This window comes from Labeo rohita, chromosome 8 (genome assembly GCF_022985175.1).
Source record: "Labeo rohita strain BAU-BD-2019 chromosome 8, IGBB_LRoh.1.0, whole genome shotgun sequence".
In the NCBI taxonomy this organism is placed as follows: Eukaryota; Metazoa; Chordata; class Actinopteri; order Cypriniformes; family Cyprinidae; genus Labeo; species Labeo rohita.
Window position 1 is genome coordinate 19,657,713 of NC_066876.1, and position 19,296 is coordinate 19,677,008.

Below are 19,296 nucleotides of genomic sequence, written 5' to 3' on the forward strand. Positions count from 1 at the left end.
TCACCTAATATACTGTTTACTCACAGAGATGATCTAAATGTGGCTATATCAGTGGTTCTCAACCATGGGGCTTGGGCCCGCCAGTAGGCCTCAGCAAACCCTTAAAGGATTAGTTAACTCCAGAATTAAAATTTCCTGATAATTTACTCGCCCCCATGCCATTCAAAATGTTTTTGTCTTTCTTTCTTCAGTCAAAAAGAAATTAAGGGAAAACATTCCAGGATTTTTCTCAGTATAGTGCACTTCAGTGGGGATCAGTGGGTTGCAGATCCAAATTGCAGTTTCAGTGCAGCTTCAAAGGGCTCTACACAATCCCAAACGATTAATAAGGGGCTTATGTAGTGAAACGATTGGTCATTTGTTAAAAAATTAAAATGTATATACTTTTTAACCACAAATGCTTGTTCCTGGAGATGCTGGGAGTCAGAATGTTGTGAAACACCTCTTAATATGTGTATATACAATGTAGGTTAATGATTTGCAGTCCTCCACTGATGATGATTGAATGAGTTTTGTGTTTCTGATTTGATAGTTTAATGTGCATGTTTGTGTAGAAGGCTTCCCAGCCATTTGGTTTCAGTACACATCTGGGAAAAAGTGCTGTTAGGATCTCTTTGTAAAGCCTCTGACAGTTTGTTAATGACACTTCTGTTTTTTCTTTCTTGATATGATGCTTTCTAAACCATTTCCAGTAGAACAGTACAGTGCAGTGCATGTGGAGTAATGGTGACTTGACATTGGTGTGTGTTTGTCACTAAAGATGAATGTTGATACTCCAGTCACAGTTACAAGCAAAAAGAGGGTGTAAACTTACAGGAAGTGTTACAACTACGTTAAGATGAACATAAATCTGCCCCACCTTTATTTCACACCGCAGTGATTCTGTGTGTAAACACTAACTGTTTTAACCCCCTCTGTGTCTCTCTGTTTTTTGTAAATCAACAGGCTTTTCTTCAGAGAATAAGGCAGACGGCAGAAAACCAACAATGTCTCACTCCAGAGCAGGTCAAGGTAAAAAACAAAATGCAAAAAACACAACACACTGCAGTATTATTATTATTTAGATATACAGTGGCTTTAAAAATATTTGAACTCTTAAAATCAAGCATTTAATATCAAACCATGTGAAAATTAGGGCTGCCCATGACTAAAGATTTTTCTGGTCAACTAGTAGTCGTTCGTTTTAAAGGTTAGTTCGCCCACAAATGAAAATTCTGTCATTAATTACTCACCCTCATGTTGTTCCAAACCCGTACAACCTTTGTTCATCTGCGAAGCACAAATTAAGATATTTTTGATGAAATCTGACAGGTCTCTGACCCTCCCAGACAGCAAGGGTGCTACCATGTTCAAGCCCCAGAAAAGTACCAAGATGATTGACAAAGTAGTCACTGTGACATCAGTGATTCAACTATAATTTTACGAAGCTACGAGAATACTTTTTGTGTGCAAAAATACGACTTTATTCCACATTTTCGTCTGTACTGCGCATTTGTTGACGTGTTTTTACGAAAGTATGTTACCACTACGCATGCGTGTGGTGGTGCTGGTGCTGACTCAGCTCCGTCGTTATAACATTGAACACGTGACGCAAAATGTATGAAATCTATGGATCTGGGGCAGAGACTACACACGTGCATCGGGCGTCCACAAGTGATACAGTAGAGATGAAAATGTGGCATAAAGTCGTTATTTTTGTTTTCTTTGCACACAAAATGGATTCTCGTAGCTTTGTAAAATTACAGTTAAACCACTGATGTCACATGGACGACTTTGTCAATCATCTTTGTCTTTTTCTGAGCCTTGAATTTGGTAGTACCCCTGCTGTCTATGGGAGGGTCAGAGACCTCTTGGATTTCATCGAAAATATCTTAAATTGTGTTCCGAAGATGAACGAAGGTCTGACGGGTAATTTAAGCATTAGTCTTTTAGACTATTAGTCGCTCGTTTATTAATAAACCATATAAATCATAATAATGAGCCTTAAATTGGCTTCATAATTGCTCAAGCGCATGCAAAAAAAGCTTGCCACAGCGCACCAGCAAGAGATGATGTCGACACTGACTCGTCATCTCCATAGTAGTGGATGCTCCTGTATGCATGTTTCATACGAATGATGTAATCTGAGAATATTTGTTTTCCATTTGAATTGGTTGAAAGTAGACATTTCATTCTCTAGACATATTTTACATGTCTGTAAGGCAAGTATACACAGAGTTTCAAAGTTTCGCGCAAGTTCACAAAGACCAAGAAGGCAAAAGCGCGTCCTGTTTGCTTTAATTATTTTACAAAAGCCCAACATTTCGTTGTTATTGTAAGTGTTTATTTGCGTGCATAGTCTTTACGGATTCAAAAGATGGATTACCTTTATCTGTATGACCAAAAATGACGGAGTATTTTAAGAGCAAGTGACTGCACCTGTGCTTTGCAGTAAGCATGCTGCTATTCAGCTTTCACACTCCACAGAAACTTGAATAGCGCACATTTTTCTAGGTTAACATTAGATTGAGCTGCCATGTAAAGTTGCTACTACTTACAGTATTTCAGATGAAAAGCAATGTTTGAGGTCAGTGAATGATAGGTGAGCATTTAGATGTCTGGTACTGTATTACCACATAGACCAGCCGTTAACAATATGTCTGTCACGGACTGCATGACTTCGCCACTTCCTGTGGATTTTTTTTCTGCAGCTAAGCGACTAATAAAATTTTGGTCGACCAAGCCTCTTGTCATCAACTAACGATTAGTCAACTATTAGAGGGCAGCCCCAGTGAAAATAAATGACCTTTCTTTAAAATAATTGCCAGTTAGGGTTGAAATGTGGCTATGGGGTCTGAAGTATTTATTTTTGGTGATTTTCTCAAGTATTGTCTCTTCCTTTCACGCAGATCTTGTTTTCCAACATAGAGTCCATTTTGGAAGTCCATCGCGAGTTTCTTTCCACTCTGGATGCCAGTTTGCAGCCTGAACCCCAGGCACATCATTCTCTCGGACATGTGTTCCTCAAGTTTGTGAGTCCATGAGATTGCATTTGAAATAATTTTTGAACTAGTGTTTTTCTGATTAGCAATTGATTTATTGAGCTTTTTAGTCATGCAAACCATCAAAATGTTATTCCTAATCCATCTCAGTGTGGGATCATTCTCAGTATTCTAGATCTATATGCAGTCACTTCCTCCATTCTCTCAAAATACTATCTTCCCTGAGACTGCCTGTGTATAAATATATAACATGCCACACGTGGCCAATTGTTTAATAAAAGTATAGAGAATGCGGTTTCACTCAGAATTCCAATTTTAGCAACAAATTTTCAGTTTAAACAGAAGGAGGAAATGTATTTCAGTTATCAGCTCTAGGGGTTTAGTAGGTCTGCCTGCTCTACTTTATTATGGATCTCAGTCGAAAATCACTGCATGATGCATTGTTAGGAAAACAAAACGTGATTCGTGATCAATTTTCAGCCAGGTGGTTTGTTACATTTCTCAGTATCTAAAAAGTTTGAGATTATATTATTTGGGTTACTATTCATGTATTTGGGATATTGAATTAAAAACACTAAATGGAATATTCAGATTTTCACATGCAATAATGTTGCAACTTTATGAAAATCTTGGTAATGTTGTCTAAATATCTGTCTACAATTCTGTATAAATACTTTCCGCTGTTTGGAAATATGGTAATAATGGTCATTTGTGACTTGAACAGTGATTTAATTCATTTCTTAGTGTTGGCTGCCAGCAGTAGTCTAGTATCTTTTAAAGCCATGCAAACTAATTCTGGTACTTTAACTCTTCGTATGGCTCTCACAAGAAGCCATTTTGGGTTTGGCATTTGGATGTGACCTTCAACCAAGTTCACTGAAACATTCTGAGGTTTTAACCTCAAACTGGAGTGAATTTCCTCTTAATTGGACTATGCTTGTGTGTGTTTTTTGGATGAACGGTGCTATAAAGCATATGCCAGGACAGATGTTCGCCTCGTTTATGGATGAGGATGTGTGATGCTGCCAAACTCTCTCATTACAGGTGCTGAGGTCTGGAGCCCTGAGGGCCCAACCAGAGTACTCACACACACACACACACACACACACACACACACACACACACACACACTGTATCCGCACTAATGCAAATGCCAGACCCTCTCTAGACATGTACACACAAACATATGTAGACAATGTGCAGCTCTTCATATAGACAACACGCACAGATGAATGAAGGGGGTGAATTGAGAAAGCATGAAATTGGCAATGTATCATAAACAGGAAAACAAACACAGCTGATCTCCAAACACACAGTGCCTGTGGAATCCCTGTATCAGTTTCCTGCTCTGTCAGGATGCCTCAAGCACCCTCATCCGTCAGGATTCGCAGCGTCCCCGTCAAGGTTACAGTGCCTACACAGACTGTTCCTGTTGAGCTCGGATAAATGACATCCTACCTTCACCACATGCATCTTTAATAAACTGTCATCTCAGCCTTGATTTGATCCAAATGAACAGTTCTTCTGGATGTTTTTTTTTTTTTTTTTTTTAGCAAGGCCCAAATTTATTTATTTTATTTTATTTTATTGTATTTTTTTTATTTTATTTATTTTATTCTGGACTTTTTTATAGCCAGACCCAGCACTATTTTAGTTTAGTTTAGTTTAGTTTTAGTTGGACCATATTGTGAAGGAAGAGCAGTTAAGAAGATTGTTTGACAATAGTGACTTGCTGTCAAAGCTTGCATGGTAATAGTAATAGAGATCTGTTGTAATTACTGCATCCTGGGATTAAAATTCAAGGAAAATCAACAATCTTTAAACCCTTAAAAGTGAACAGTGCATGTCTTTAATAATAAAAGATGTGCACTGCTTACTTAAATGTCTGAAGATTAGGTTTTCTTTTTTTTGCTTGCAACTTCCTATTTCCACCTAGATTTGCACCCCACAGAGAAGGTGTGGCTTTCAGGCAAAACCTGTGCACTTTGATTTCACTTCCTGTGTTGTTTCGAATAATGTAGGGCAGAATGACAGCGCCTTGTTGCTTCTCTTGCAGTTTCACTACCTGAAATCACCCCCTTATGTCACTTCGCATCTCAGTGTTTGAGAGAATGGTTACAGGAAGAGCTATTTAAGATGTTAAAATATTTAATATATGTTTAGTATTTCCCATATGAGCTTTTGCTGAAATTCACAGAGTCTAGGACAAAACTTTATGGGTGGATTAGAGGCTCGCCAGCCTGGGACAAAGTTTGTCCCTGAGGATGAGATTTATAAATGGGAATGTGCAAAAACAGACCTCGTTTGTAACAAAAAATGTATATAAATCTGTTTGGAGGGTCTTACCCCTACCAAAAAAAAAAAGAAATATTTTGACTAAGGAGTGTTGTGAAGTGTTTTGACTCTTCTCTCTCCACTGCAGAGGGAGCGTTTCTCTGTGTATGGCGAGTACTGCAGTAACCACGAGAAAGCACTCAGACTACTGATGGAGCTTAACAAGATCCCTGACGTACGGACTTTCCTGCTGGTAAGCACCTTTTCGTTTTAGAAAGTCAAATTCATTTTTTTATATTCTGATGAAGATCGCTCACACACCCTGTGACGATGAAGATCCCACACACACACCCTGTGACGGTCCTGTCACAGATCAGTTTCACATATGAAGCCCTGCAACAGATTTAATGCATAATTTTGCATTTCACTGAATTTGTCACAGGAAAAAAACATATCTCCAAAACTTATTGAAGTGAAAGTGATACCCGAACTTATTTTACTGTACAAACCAGGATGTGAGAGTGTGCCTTCAAATGCTTTCTATGGAAACTCACTGTATTTGCAACATGAATCATTTTAGTGGGATGTTGTGCAAATCATATCATGCGTTTGGTTTTGTTTTTAGCACCTCATGTTGTTAGGAGGAAAGAAGAGCACAGATGTTCCTCTTGAAGGGTATCTTCTCTCTCCCATCCAGAGGATCTGTAAATACCCTTTGCTACTGAAGGTACAGCATTCCTTTGTCAACTATGGCCATTTACTAGCATAAGCACTATGAGTATATTGTTTATTTCTTCTATATACACTAATGTTTCTTCTGTATAAACTATATACAGTGCACAACATAAATGAGAAGTCAGTGGTATAAGAGGAATACAAAATTATTGTTTTATATGTGAAAATATAGCAGAAGTAAAACCAACATTCAAAAATAATGGACTCCTAATAGTCAGGTCTTCACTTTAAGTTTTCATTTAGTGATGAGTACATGCAGCAGGAGCTGGGAAAAGCTATTAAAAGAGTGACACTATAGAAACCAAGTCATTTATTTCGGATCCAAAAGCATCCAAAATGTTCTGCTGTTGCTAGAGGAGGAGTACCTGGTTCTCACAGTGATGTTCAGCGGTAGTACGGTAGTAAAGCTCTTATATTTGGATGTATAAGTGTTTAATGTGTGAGGGATTTGTGCTTTATCAATGCTGTCATGAATTCACAAACCACTGTGTGATATAATACAAAAACTTGAAACAGAAGATGCTACCCTCTCCCAATTCCCTGCATTGTTGGGCATTTTTTTTAGCATGACAATGAAGATAATCATTCTCCCAAGGTGAAAGTCCATCAGTGGACATGTATTTCACCCAATATTAACACTCTTGAGCAGCTGTGGGGATTCTGTAGAGACGATCTGAGCAACACTTGCCCTTTGAGACCAGGGCATTTAAGGAGGTAGTCCTCCAAGAGTTAAACAGGACAGATGTGCCTTTTTTTTAAAAGAACTTGTACACTCAGTGCCAAGAAGGGTCAGAGCAGTGTACTTAAAGTTCTGGAGGACATACTAAGTACTAGAATATTATACATTTGCTGAATTAAATCTAGGGTGTACTAATTTCTGCAATCCTACATTTAAACAAAATTGGCTAATTTACTTGTTACATTTTACTTGTTTCGTTTTTATTAAGTATATTTTTAATACATATACTTAATACATTTTGCCATCTTTCCATGAATTATATTAGTGAACATTAGGAAAATACATATTTTATATTTATTCATAGGGGGTGTACTCATTTATGGTGTGCACTGTATACTTTTGGGGAATGGTGGTGTACATTTGTAATTAGAAAGATATTGTCTTTCTTAGATATAATATCATGAATGTATATCGCAATAGAAAATGGGGTCAATTTTGATTCACTGTTGACTTTAAAGTGGGACATCGGATGAAAAATTAGCTTTTACGTGTTGTTTGCATATAAATGTGTCTTAGCAGCGTGTGGACACAACCACCCTACAATGATAAAAATCCATTTCTTCTTTTTTATTCCCAAAAAGCCTAAACAGCCCAAAGCCTAAACTAAAAACTACTGCTGACGGACTGTCCAGTATTAGCATATCGCCGCCCTTAGCCAGTTGTACGCTATCCACCATTTTCTCTGTGTTTGAGCAGCTGCAGCTACAATGTCTCGTAAGCAATGCAGGTGTTTTGTATTTAAACCAACATCAGATCCACTTAGGACGTGGATTAGTTTTGTTTTTAATGGTAACGTGCCATCAAATACACAAAAAATGGAAGAGAGGGGTGAAGGGAGCAGTAGCTCATTATCATTTAATGATACATGCACTGAAACGACTCACCATTGAGGAATTTTAACTAAAGTATGCTTGCGAAATTTCCCGAAGACCATAAAGAATCATACCAACTTGTGGAAAATGGCCATCTGATATCCCCTATAAAGTAACAATCCTTTACAGTCCCTTGTGCACAGCATCTAAAGCATATCAGCAGAGAATTGTGACGTGTAACTGTGTAACACAAGCATGTACCTGCTGTTTGTCCTTCAGGAACTTTTGAAGAGGACCCCTAAGAAGCATTCAGATTACCCCGCGGTAGAGGAGGCCCTGCAGGCCATGAAAGCCGTGTGCTGCAACATCAACGAGACCAAGCGACAGATGGAGAAACTAGAGGCTCTTGAGATATTACAGTCACACATAGAAGGCTGGGAGGTGAGTTAGATACATGACTGGTCATTTGCCGTGGTTGGTTTGGTTTGCCCAGCACCAGTTTGGTTTAATGTTATTATTAAAAACCTCTTTGTTTTAGGGAAGTTCCTCTTTGACAGTATGCTTTGTGTTTATGAGCATTTTTTAAGCGTAGTCTCAAAAGAATCACTGAAGTGGACATGATCGGTGTCGCCTTGAGTCTGTGCTGATGACATTTTCTTAGGACATGCCACAAGCAGGAAGAGGAAGTCTAAACACAAAGACACGTTACCATGGAGATCTTGTTAGTTTTGTGTAACATGCAACAGTGTGCCACCACAAACTCACTTTCCCCTCCTCTCACTCTAATTCTCTTAAGCTCTTCTTTGCTCGTCTTTCTTTGCTCGTCTCTCCCCGCCTCCTTTTCTTCATCATCTTCTCTATAGCATAGTTACTTTGTCTCCATCCTCTCTTTCTCTCACTCTTTATACCCTGTCCATTAACCCTCTTTATTGATTTATCCGATGCAGTACTGAGTGGTTGTGCAAAGTGGGGCATTTTCTATAGCTGGCGGTGAGCCTTAAGTGTTGCTTAGATGGTTAATATTTTCACCATTTAGTGCATACAGTGCATTCTTGCTCCTGTTTTGTTTGTTTGTTTTCCACTCCCATCATGCCTCTGTCAACATTCAAGATTCCTGCAAAGCACAACAGGCTGGGGATTTATTTTAACATTTCAAAATTTGTTAATAGGAATATAGTTTTCTCAGAAAAAAGGATAGTTCACCCAAAAATGAAAATTGTCATTGATTACTCAACCTCATGTTGACGTTTGTCAACCCGCAAGACGTCAAGGCCCAGAAAGGCAGTAAGGACGTCATTAAAATAGTCCATGTGACAGAGGTTCAACCATAATGTTACAAAGTCTTTATTTTACCATTTTTTTCTTCCGTGTCAGTCTTCGATGTGCATTCACTATTTTAACAAAGCCCTTACTACCGTTCTGGATCTTGAACGTGGTAGTTGCATTGCTGTCTATCCTGGGTCAGAAAGTTCTCAGATTTTATCAAAAATATCTCAATTTGTGTTCTGAAGATGAATGAAGGTCTTACAAGTTTGGAACAACATGAGGATGAGTAATTAATGACAGAATTTTCATTTTTGAGTGAACTGTCCCTTTAACGCAACATAAAATGAGGGACTATAAATCAGGCTTTATTTAACCCCAGTTATAGAGTGTTTCAGGATGTGGGGTCTGATTGAAAAGCAAATGCATTAAGTTTTCGTTTAGTCCAGAGTGTTTCACCTTTATAGGTAAATAGTGCAGGACAAGCGGGAAGCAGATTCCCATCTCTCTAATTGACCCGTCTGGGCATGCCATTGATTAAGCAGAGAAGATGGAGTCTGCTTATCAAACACACTCACACACGCCCACACCTGCCAAGCATAGAAAATCACATCCTGTACAGAGTCAGCACGAACCGCAGCGTCGGAGTGGAATCGATTTTTAATGGTACTGGATATTGAACAGGACACTGTCTGGGTTGTCCAAAACCTGTCGGGCTTCCTCCGGCCCTTTAAAGAGAGAGGGGCCGCTCTTATCTGAGACACAGATGGAAGGTCTGGATTAATGAACAGATTTGAATGATCTGAAATGAAATCACACACACTCACTCTAATAAAACACAAGGAGATTGCAAGCATGTCGGCTTGTTGAAATTCAACTATTACATAAGGTTCAAACGCTCACTGATGCTTTAGAAGGAAAAATGATGCATTAAGAGCAGGGGGGGGGTGAAAACTTTTTGAATTTGAAGATCAGAGTAATTGAACTTATTTTGTCTTCCGGGGAACATGGAAGTAGCTTCTGAAGGACAGTACTAAATGGAAAAAAAAAAAGATATTTAGGCAAAATAAGAAAAATGTACACATTTTTAGTGTTCAAAAGTTTTCAGGTCTTAATGCATTGTTTTTCCTTCTGGAGCATCAGTGAGCGTTTGAACCTTTTGTGATAGTTGCATATGAGTCCCTCAGTTGTGCTCAGCGTGAAAAAAAGGATCTCAAAATCATACAGTCATTGTTGGAAAGGGTTCAAATACACAAAAATGCTGAAAAACCAAAGAATTTGTGCGACCTGAAGAATTGTTTAACACACTTGCTGTAATAAAACGCAAGGAGATTGCAAGCAAAGGCAAATCTAATGTTGTCTTGTTGAATAGACAGATTTTGGCATCTTTTTCATAATTTTTTTCAACTTGCGCTGTTAGTTCTGCTACATGAACACAGGCAGCTAATCTCTTCTGAATAAAATATTTATAGTGGAATATTTATAGTAGAAACTCTTATACTGGCTCATTTTTTTTTTTATCCGAATCAATACAAATGTTCCTTTATTTTGTTCTCCAGGGGACGAACTTGACTGATATTTGCACCGAACTGTTGCTCCAAGGCAACCTTTTGAAGATATCAGCTGGAAACATTCAGGAACGGGTCTTCTTCCTGTTTGACAACCTCCTAGTCTACTGCAAGAGGAAGTCACGGTTAGGCTTTAAAGATGCTTTTGAACCTTGTCTGAAATATTGGTAACCATATGTGACCCTGGACCACAAAACCTTAAGTCGCTGGGGTATATTTGTAGCAATAGCCAAAAATACATTGTATGGGTCAAAATGATTGATTTTTCTTTTATGCCAAAAATCACTAGGAAATTAAGTAAATATCATGTTCCATGAATATATTTTGTATTATTCCTACTGTAAATATAAAAATTATTAATTTTTGATTAGTAATATGCATTATTAAAAACTTAATTTGGACAACTTTAAAGGTGATTTTTCTCAGTATTTAAATATTTTTGCACCCTCAGATTCCATATATTCAAATAGTTGTATCTCAGCTTTCATATTATGTATAAAGCTCAGTTTTGAAAAATTGACCCTTATGACTGGTTTTGTGGTCCAGGGTCACATATGCATAAACATGTTTTGTAGTAGATTACTGTTATCTCTATTTCACTGAAACAGCCATCAGAATCATGTGTAGACATTAAAGAGGTCATGAACTGCCTTTGTTTTTTATTTTGTACTGTTCTATGAGGTCCACTTATAATGTTATCAAGCTTATTACATAAAAAAACATCATAATTTAGACAGGCTATTTTCTGTCCTGCTTTTTTCCCCCCTCATTAGTTCTGTTTGAATAGGTGTGGCGGGTTGTAGACTCGAAAGTAAACGCACACTGGTATGATTGGCTAACAGCATACACATTCATTCCTCACAGATGGACACCGCTGTGATTTAGATTTAGAGCATCCTATTCTTTTCAGAGCCATCATTTATTTTTGGTATTTCATTTATTTTGGATAGGATATTATAGCAGTGACAGGAAACGAAGTGGGAAAGAGAAAGGGGGCGGGACCGGGAAAGGTCCACGACTCAAACTCGGGACGCCCGGAGCGCAATAGTGCTACATGTCGGCGTGCTAACCACAAGGCTATCAGTGCTGACCTTTTCAGAGCCATCTTTATCGTTTGGTTTCTGCATAGACCTGCGTTCGGCTCTCTGGTAAACAATATGTGCGAATCGGTGGGCGGGGCTAAACAGGCGGCGATGTTGATCTTCTGTGAAGGCGGAGCTTAATCTACCTATTACAAGCTGTTTTTAGACTAACAACATAGTTGTGAGTTCTGAAACTTGCAGGATATTTTTATAGTGCAGTGACCTCTTATATGTCAAAAGATCAAGGCAATTTTGGTTTCTCAGTTCTTCACCCCTTTAAACAATACTGGTCTCACTTTTTCGCCCTTTAAAAATCCAGAGTGTCTGGGAAGAAATCTACCAAAAGGACAAAATCCATCAACGGGCCGCAGTACGTGTTCAGAGGCCGCATCAACACGGAGGTCATGGAGGTCGAGAATGTGGAAGACGGAACTGGTAGGTTTAAGTCTGTTAGTGCTTTTAAAGTGTAATTAAAAATAGATTATGTTACCCAGTTTTGCATGTGTCACTGCTGCTTAGAGTATTGAAATGTTAGCTTAGCAACATGCTAACTTCAATGTCTATTTAAATCAGCGAGTTGAGTTTTCTGTGCAGCTAAGTCATTCCTCCCACACAAATAAACACGTCTCTTAAGCTCACCACTGTATTTATTTGATCGAAAATATAACTAAAATATTAATATTGTGAATATTATTACAATTAAAATAACTGTTTTCTATTTTAATATATTTTAAAATGTAATGTATTCTTGTGATGCAAAGCTGAATTTTCAGCAGCCGTTACTCCAGTCTTCAGTGTCACATGAACCTTCAGAAATCATTCTAAAGTGCTGATTTGGTGCTTAAGCAACATTTCTTATTATTGAAAACAGTTTTCTTCAATAACAATATAAAAGTCTTTACTGTCACTTCTGATCAATTTAATATGTCCTTGGTGAATAATAAAAAATAAAAACGATTGTAGTGTACAAAGCGATGTTTTCTTAGGATGTGTAAGGGAGTTTCCTGTATGATATCCTTTTTTGCTCCATCTGATCACCATGTGATACTTGCGAACATCACAAGTAACAAACAAAACCATTTAAAGGGAACTTCAGCTGATGCAGTAGAAATTAGCGCCTCTGTGTCCTGAAGATAAGATCAGGCAGGGCTTTCTTAGAATCGAGCGCTTTGCATTTAGCACCTCTGCTGCACTGACCGCCGTGGGGCCCTCGTCAAAAGTGTCATTCAGCTGTCGGGCCGAGCGTGTAATTCAACTCTCTGGGGAAGTAACGGCTGCTCTTCTCACCTTTTGCTCTTAGTCTTTCACCACACCTTAAGTAGAAGGGTGGAAGTGCAACTTCTCTCTCTTTCTCTCTGAGCCACAAAGAAAAACATCCTTTCTGAAAAACAAAACCATAGGCCTGTCACAGTACCAGCCTAAACCACACGTGCCTTCAGTCGATACGGCCAATGTGAGACTGTGTTTTGTGTTTCAGTCTCTCAGTGTCATGTTTATCAGGGCTTGTGTCACATGACGCGCCACATCTGTGTAAATGCATCATTTAGCTGCTGTGTTTTGCTCTAATGGATAAGCTTACAGATAAAATGACTCACATGCTGGGGGTGAAGATTGAAGATAATGAGTTTGGAATTCAGATATTTGGACTAATTGCAGTTTTATGATTGCAGTGTTGTTTCAAGGGATATTTTAAGGCAGTTTAGCGATGAATAATGATTGGAAGGGGTGGGTGTTGTGACCAAAATCTTATATCACGCTGAGTAATTTTATGTCCTAGTCATATTGTGTAATACTTTATGCTTTACATAATATGGTATGTGATATATACAATTCAGAAATACGTTAGCAATAATTTTATAAATAATAATTTAATCTTATTTTATATGCCATTTGTATATTTTTCAGAAGATTATTTTATTTCTAAATGTTATCATTAATATTTTATTATTATTTTAAATATTAAATATTTTACAAATCATTGTTTGGAAACTGTCATCCAAAGGATAGGATTAAAGCAGCACCATAATATGTAATGCTTATAACATGTAATACGTCTTATGTGAAAAAAACAATGAAATATTCTAGATTCTAAATTTTGATTGGATCAGTCACTTTTGAAGCAGTTATAAAGTGGAACATCGTTTGTGGCAACAGGGAAAAAAAACCAAATCTCTATATTTTCACATTAGTCCATGTTTCTTCACGCCAATCTGATCTGCTTGTTTTGACTGAGCTCTTGTTTTAATTGTAAAACAATCAGCTCACGCTTAGGTGGTGTTTATTACTGTACCAGACTTGTGTGCCAAATACGATTACCCGTAAATTCTCTCCAGTTTTATATGAGCTAAAACCCTTTGTCAAATCCTCTCAGTGCTGTGAAATCTATTTATACTACCTCAACACTAACCACTGCTCATTACGTATTCCATACCTCATTCATTTCTCCATATAATTCACCTGCTGTCAGGTCTGGGTTAAAATTGGACCATGAGTAACAGTCTGAACCCCTCACTCACACACAGGCTTTGGTTTAATGGTGGGAGAAAAGTGCTATACGCTGAAATGCATCTTTAACGATTTCTTTCAGTAATGGGATAGATTAACCTTTTTTACATTATTAATGCTTCTAGATTGTTAAAGAAAATCTTATTATCTGTGTCAGCATTTGTGTTTGGGTCAGTAACTCATTTAGCAGTGGTAAGAGGGAACTTTTTTAACCTTGGTAATAAGCTGACAAAATTACATCTTAGCGGAAATGAAACCTCCATGTTTTTTTTTTTTTTTTTTGTTTTTTTTAAAGGTTAATTTGAGGGCTAGATAGCTGGTCTAATCTGATCTGTGTAGATCCTCTGTGAACAGCTTTTAACACCTGTGTAGTTGTTTGCAATGTTTGTTGTTTGCATGCCATATAAGTAATGATTTAGTTGTCAGATGGTGTACTAATGTTATTAGCGCTTATGAATATTGTTTAACCAGTTGCATTCTTTTACTTTGTCTTTTTAGCTGACTATCACAGTAACAACTACACGGTGACCAATGGCTGGAAGATTCACAACACGGCTAAAAACAAGTGGTTTGTGTGCATGGCCAAGAACGCTGAGGACAAGCAGAAATGGCTAGACGCCATTTTAAAGGAACGTGAACAGAGAGAGAGTGAGTAGTTTTACTTTGCTTTATCATTGTGGAATATGGAAAATAAAGCATGAAATAACAGTTAAATGCATACAACATTTTTTTTTAATCAAACCAAATCATTAAAGATCCACTGAAGTGCTTTGAAATTTTGAGAAATAACGTTTGGAGAAACACTGACCACATACGGAATGGATTTAAAGACATGAGGCTTTATTTCCAAGATTTGAATTTCAAAACAACATAGTGCAGAATGGTAACAGAGGCTTGAATTGTATTATTTATTGTATATTTGAATTTATTTCAGATACTAATACCAGATATGATTTCCAGCATAATTACGTACATAAAGAAATATATTTTGTGTTGGCTCAGTTAAAGGAGTAGTTCACTTCCAGAACAAAAATTTACACGTAATTTACTCACCCCCTTGTCATCCAAGATGTTTGTGTCTTTCTTTCTTTAGATATCAAGCAATCCTGCCCCCTTTTTAAAATAGTCAATAGCGTTTCGTTTTTATCACAGCTTGGGCCATTATCACAGCCGCATTTGACATCTTATAAGAGTCACAGACTAATTGATTACCACTTTAGGTTCAAAATGAATTGATGCTGATGATGTGTAGTTTAAAATCATGCTATCGTATCTCTTGACCGGAGCTGACTGCGTGCGTGCTGCGGCGGTTTACCTGACACTAACATGAAACCACACTTCATTTACCCCAACTGAAGGCATATTTACACTGTCTGAATTGTTCCCTATCCCCTATATAGTGCACCATGTGCCATTCATCGTACAGGAAATACTAATTCCATGAACAAGTGACTGATTTCAGCCACAACTTCACCATCTATTTATAGTGTAGGGGGCAGGGCGTTTCAGATTCTAGAGAGAATTTGATTGGACAGCTGAAGTCCACCGTGATATCATGAAAATTGTTGATCCATATTAGCGCAAAGTAAGAGACTTTTTTTTTAAGAGTAAGAAAAAAATTGTCATTGGTGTGGGGTGCACTAGTTTATAGATGACCTTAAGGCTAACATATTCATACTAAAAAAAAACTAAGAAATTGTGATTTCATGGGGACTTTAACAAATTTCATATGGCATGCAATTACTGTACAACAGGCTGTCAGTTTAACATGTTTAGTAAATATTTATTGTGTAAAAATTGTTAAAATTAATGCAGTTACATTGAAATTATTGTACAATAAATTTATTTAAAAAAATTTGAAATTCTTTAAAGAATGTATCAATAGCTGCTTCTAGTCTAGTACTAGAATTAAATTACTGTCAAAGCAAATATTTACATCTACTGAATAAGAATGAACCCATTTCCATTGTGCTTTGTATTTTTGCATTTGTCGTTTTTTTTTCTTTTGTTCTATTGCGATACAAAACACCTGTCCTCTGCTGGACACCTGTTCTTGTTATCTCTGCTTTTGAGGCTTGTGTTTTACTACAGGGTTCTTCTGATTGTTAGGTCACATGATCATAGCAGTAAAACCCCAAATATACCGCAGAGCTCTTTCTGATTGCCGCTCTTATGTTTCAGCATGAAGTATTAGTCTGTAGGATCAGTTACCACGTTCAAGGCAAAGACCTCGGCCAGAGTATTGTAATGCGGTGTGAGTTGGCGGTAGAGCGAGACGTCACTTTAATGCAGCGATGCCAGATGAAAGCAGAAGTTTTATGGAGCGTATCAGGTTTCCAGCTTTTGAAATTGGAGCCCATTTCAACAGGTGCCACATCAGTCACACCTCTCCGACCATCCAGATCTTCAGCCAGCGGCCCACTCGTTCCTCTGTACAACTCAAAGACGTCATTAAATTACATGCTCCAATTAATATAGAGTTTGACATGCAAAAATGGCTCCAATTTAGGAATTCCGGTCATCTGGAGTGCAAGATCAGAAAAGTACTTAATTTAATGCACAGTCCTGTTGAACACACTTAAAACGTACCTTAAATAATTAACTAATAATATTTTATATTATATACACACATGCATACACACACACACACACACACACACACACACACACACACACACACACACACACACACACACACACACACACACACACACACACACACACACACCTTGCAAAAGTATTCATACCCCCTTTTCATGTTATGTTAAACTGCTTTAAATAGCTTTTTTTCCACCTGTTCACCATAATATCCCAGAATTGTCACAACTTGCAAAATACCCTTGTATTCTAGTCATCTCGGGTGCAAGATCAGAAAAGTGTTTAATATAATGCCAGTCCGTACCTTAAATAATTAACTTTAATGTTATGTTAAACTGCTTTAAATAGCTTTTTTTCCACATCAATCTACAGTCTGTTCACCATAATATCAAAGCAAAAACAGAATTGTCACAACTTCAGAAATTTATTAAAAATAAAAAACCTGAAATAAGTATATATAAAAACGTCAGATGGATTTAGAGGCTTTTGCATCTGAACTCTTCATATATATATATATATGTATATAAGAATGTGGGTGAACATTCCCTGAATTTATACCTATATTCCCATTTCATGTTGCCGTGCACTGTTGAAAATAAGGGAGGGGAAAAATTCAAGATTTACGGTTTGAAATGAAGGCTTGCTCATTTCTGAAATTGCCATTCGGCGTCAGAATTTCAGATGGCATAACGGAAATTGCGCTTCAGCAGGGTTATTTTTGAGGAGCCATTTTTAATGATGTGTTGCCTCTTTGCTCAGACTTGATTGAATTGGAGCCTCGTACAGCTGCCACGAACACCTCCTCAAAAAACTCTTTGTGAGCGAGAGCTGCAGCTGCCGGTGGCTTCCCTCTCTCTGGGGTCTCAGACACAGTAAAGAGCTCTGAATGAGAGCCATGCCAGCTGCCGGCACATCTGAGCACGTCCCACCTCCTGCATCAGCTGCAATCCTATTGATACTCTCTCTTTAACATCACCTTTTGTTTAAAAGTGACTAAAGGGTTCCTTGCATTAGGTGACATATAAACAGCCTCGGACGACTGATAAAGTGGGGTTTTTTTGGCCAACCTACTTTGTGTCAAGCTCCTGTTTCCGCTGCAGCTCGACTTTGACTGCCTTGCTAATACAAACAAGGCGGTTTTCATCGCTGACCGAGCTGCATTGCACTGCTGCACAGTTTTTAATATGCAGTGCTGTTGTTTTCAGGTCTTTTCAGGAAACTGCAAACTTTTTTGTAGAGGTCTTTATCTGCATCTATAGCTGCGTCTGCCCTCACCTTATTAACCACATCATGCTATTCATCCAGAAGCGTAGAAGATGAATGATTATGAGCATTGTTTGGGGTGAACTGCCTTGAGTACTTTTTTTTTTTTTTTTTTTTTTTTTTTTTTTTTTTTTTTTTAATCTCACACAGTTCTGTCACAGTTTAATGTCTTTTTTTAAAGACACACTAATGCTACTTTTTATTTGTTGATGGAATTTTTTATTTTGCGTGTCACTTGTATGTCAGCAGCCTTCACCCACTAAAAATTCCTCAAATAGCAGAATGCATTTGCATGAGCGAACACACAAACACATGCAAAACCATGTCTTAGAATAAAATCAGTTAAACCAGTGTTTCCTCTCGGCCTCACTTAACATTAACCGACATAGCAACACCCACACTGATTTAGAGAAACAGATAGTAAGTAACGTGTAAGTAAAAAATAAAGTAAACTGTGACATACTGTACTCAAAAATTCTTCATACAGTGGACTACCCATACAAATTATAAAAATTTGGGACCAAAAATTATTCAGACACTTTGACCTGACCATGTTTTTGTTTAATTGCTAATGCAAATTTTTTACACCACAGACTAAACAAAATATTAAGCATTGCATGGTAATTGGTCAACAAAGTGTTGATAGTTGTGTAAATATTGTCATACTAACAGTTGTCTGAATTTTTGGTTGCTTGTAATCCATTACATACCTTTCTATCAAAGTTATCTGACATTATCAAGATGAATTTGTTCTGAAACAGTTTAACTCTGAGATCCTATTCTACTTTATTACCATTTCCTAAACTATAGCGAATAAACTGTGATAATGTGAGAAATGTTGAAGGTGTCTGAAAATATTTTGGTTTGACTGTAAATTCCTGCACATTGTGATATATTCATTAAATATTTTTTCCAAAATCATTCATAAATTCTTATTATTTTTAGCAAAAGAATTAACAGTGTGACAACATTTAGAATGATTTAAAAAAATAATACAATTAAACAATTTGTATGTTTTGTAAATAAGGTCAATTGAATGCTAAATGTGTATTTTTTTTTTTATGTGTATAAATGTTTTTTTTTTTACTATTGCAATTTAAAATAACAGCTTTCTTTTATATACTTTAAAACAAAATTTATTCCTTTGAAGCAAAGCTGAATTTTCAGCATCATTACTCCAGTCTTCAGTGTCACATGATCCTTCAGAAATCATTCTAATATGCTGATTTGTAATCAGTGTTGAAAACAGTTGTGCTGCTTAATTTTTCAAGACCTGTGATACTTTTTTCAAGATTCTTTGATAAATAAAACGTTAAAAAGACCAGCATTTAAACAGAAATTTTGTGTTACAATATACACTACTATTCAAATGTTTGGTCAGTAATTTTCAAACGGGGTCAGTAATGGGGTTTTCTTTCTTTTTTTAAAGAAATTAATACTTTTATTCAGCAACAATGTAGTTAAATGAATAACAAG

At 37.1% G+C, this 19,296-nt stretch overlaps 1 protein-coding gene across 1 annotated transcript in view; it reads left to right on the top strand.

Moving 5' to 3' along the window:
• The window catches only part of prex1 (phosphatidylinositol-3,4,5-trisphosphate-dependent Rac exchange factor 1), a 91,389-nt gene that overhangs the window by 24,050 nt on the left and 48,043 nt on the right, over positions 1-19,296 (top strand). Inside the window, exons 2-9 of the mRNA XM_051117842.1 lie at positions 946-1,011; positions 2,889-3,011; positions 5,404-5,508; positions 5,881-5,982; positions 7,821-7,982; positions 10,364-10,497; positions 11,774-11,889; positions 14,458-14,607. Coding sequence (XP_050973799.1) covers positions 946-1,011; positions 2,889-3,011; positions 5,404-5,508; positions 5,881-5,982; positions 7,821-7,982; positions 10,364-10,497; positions 11,774-11,889; positions 14,458-14,607 — 958 coding nt within the window. The remainder of the gene's footprint in view (positions 1-945; positions 1,012-2,888; positions 3,012-5,403; positions 5,509-5,880; positions 5,983-7,820; positions 7,983-10,363; positions 10,498-11,773; positions 11,890-14,457; positions 14,608-19,296) is intronic.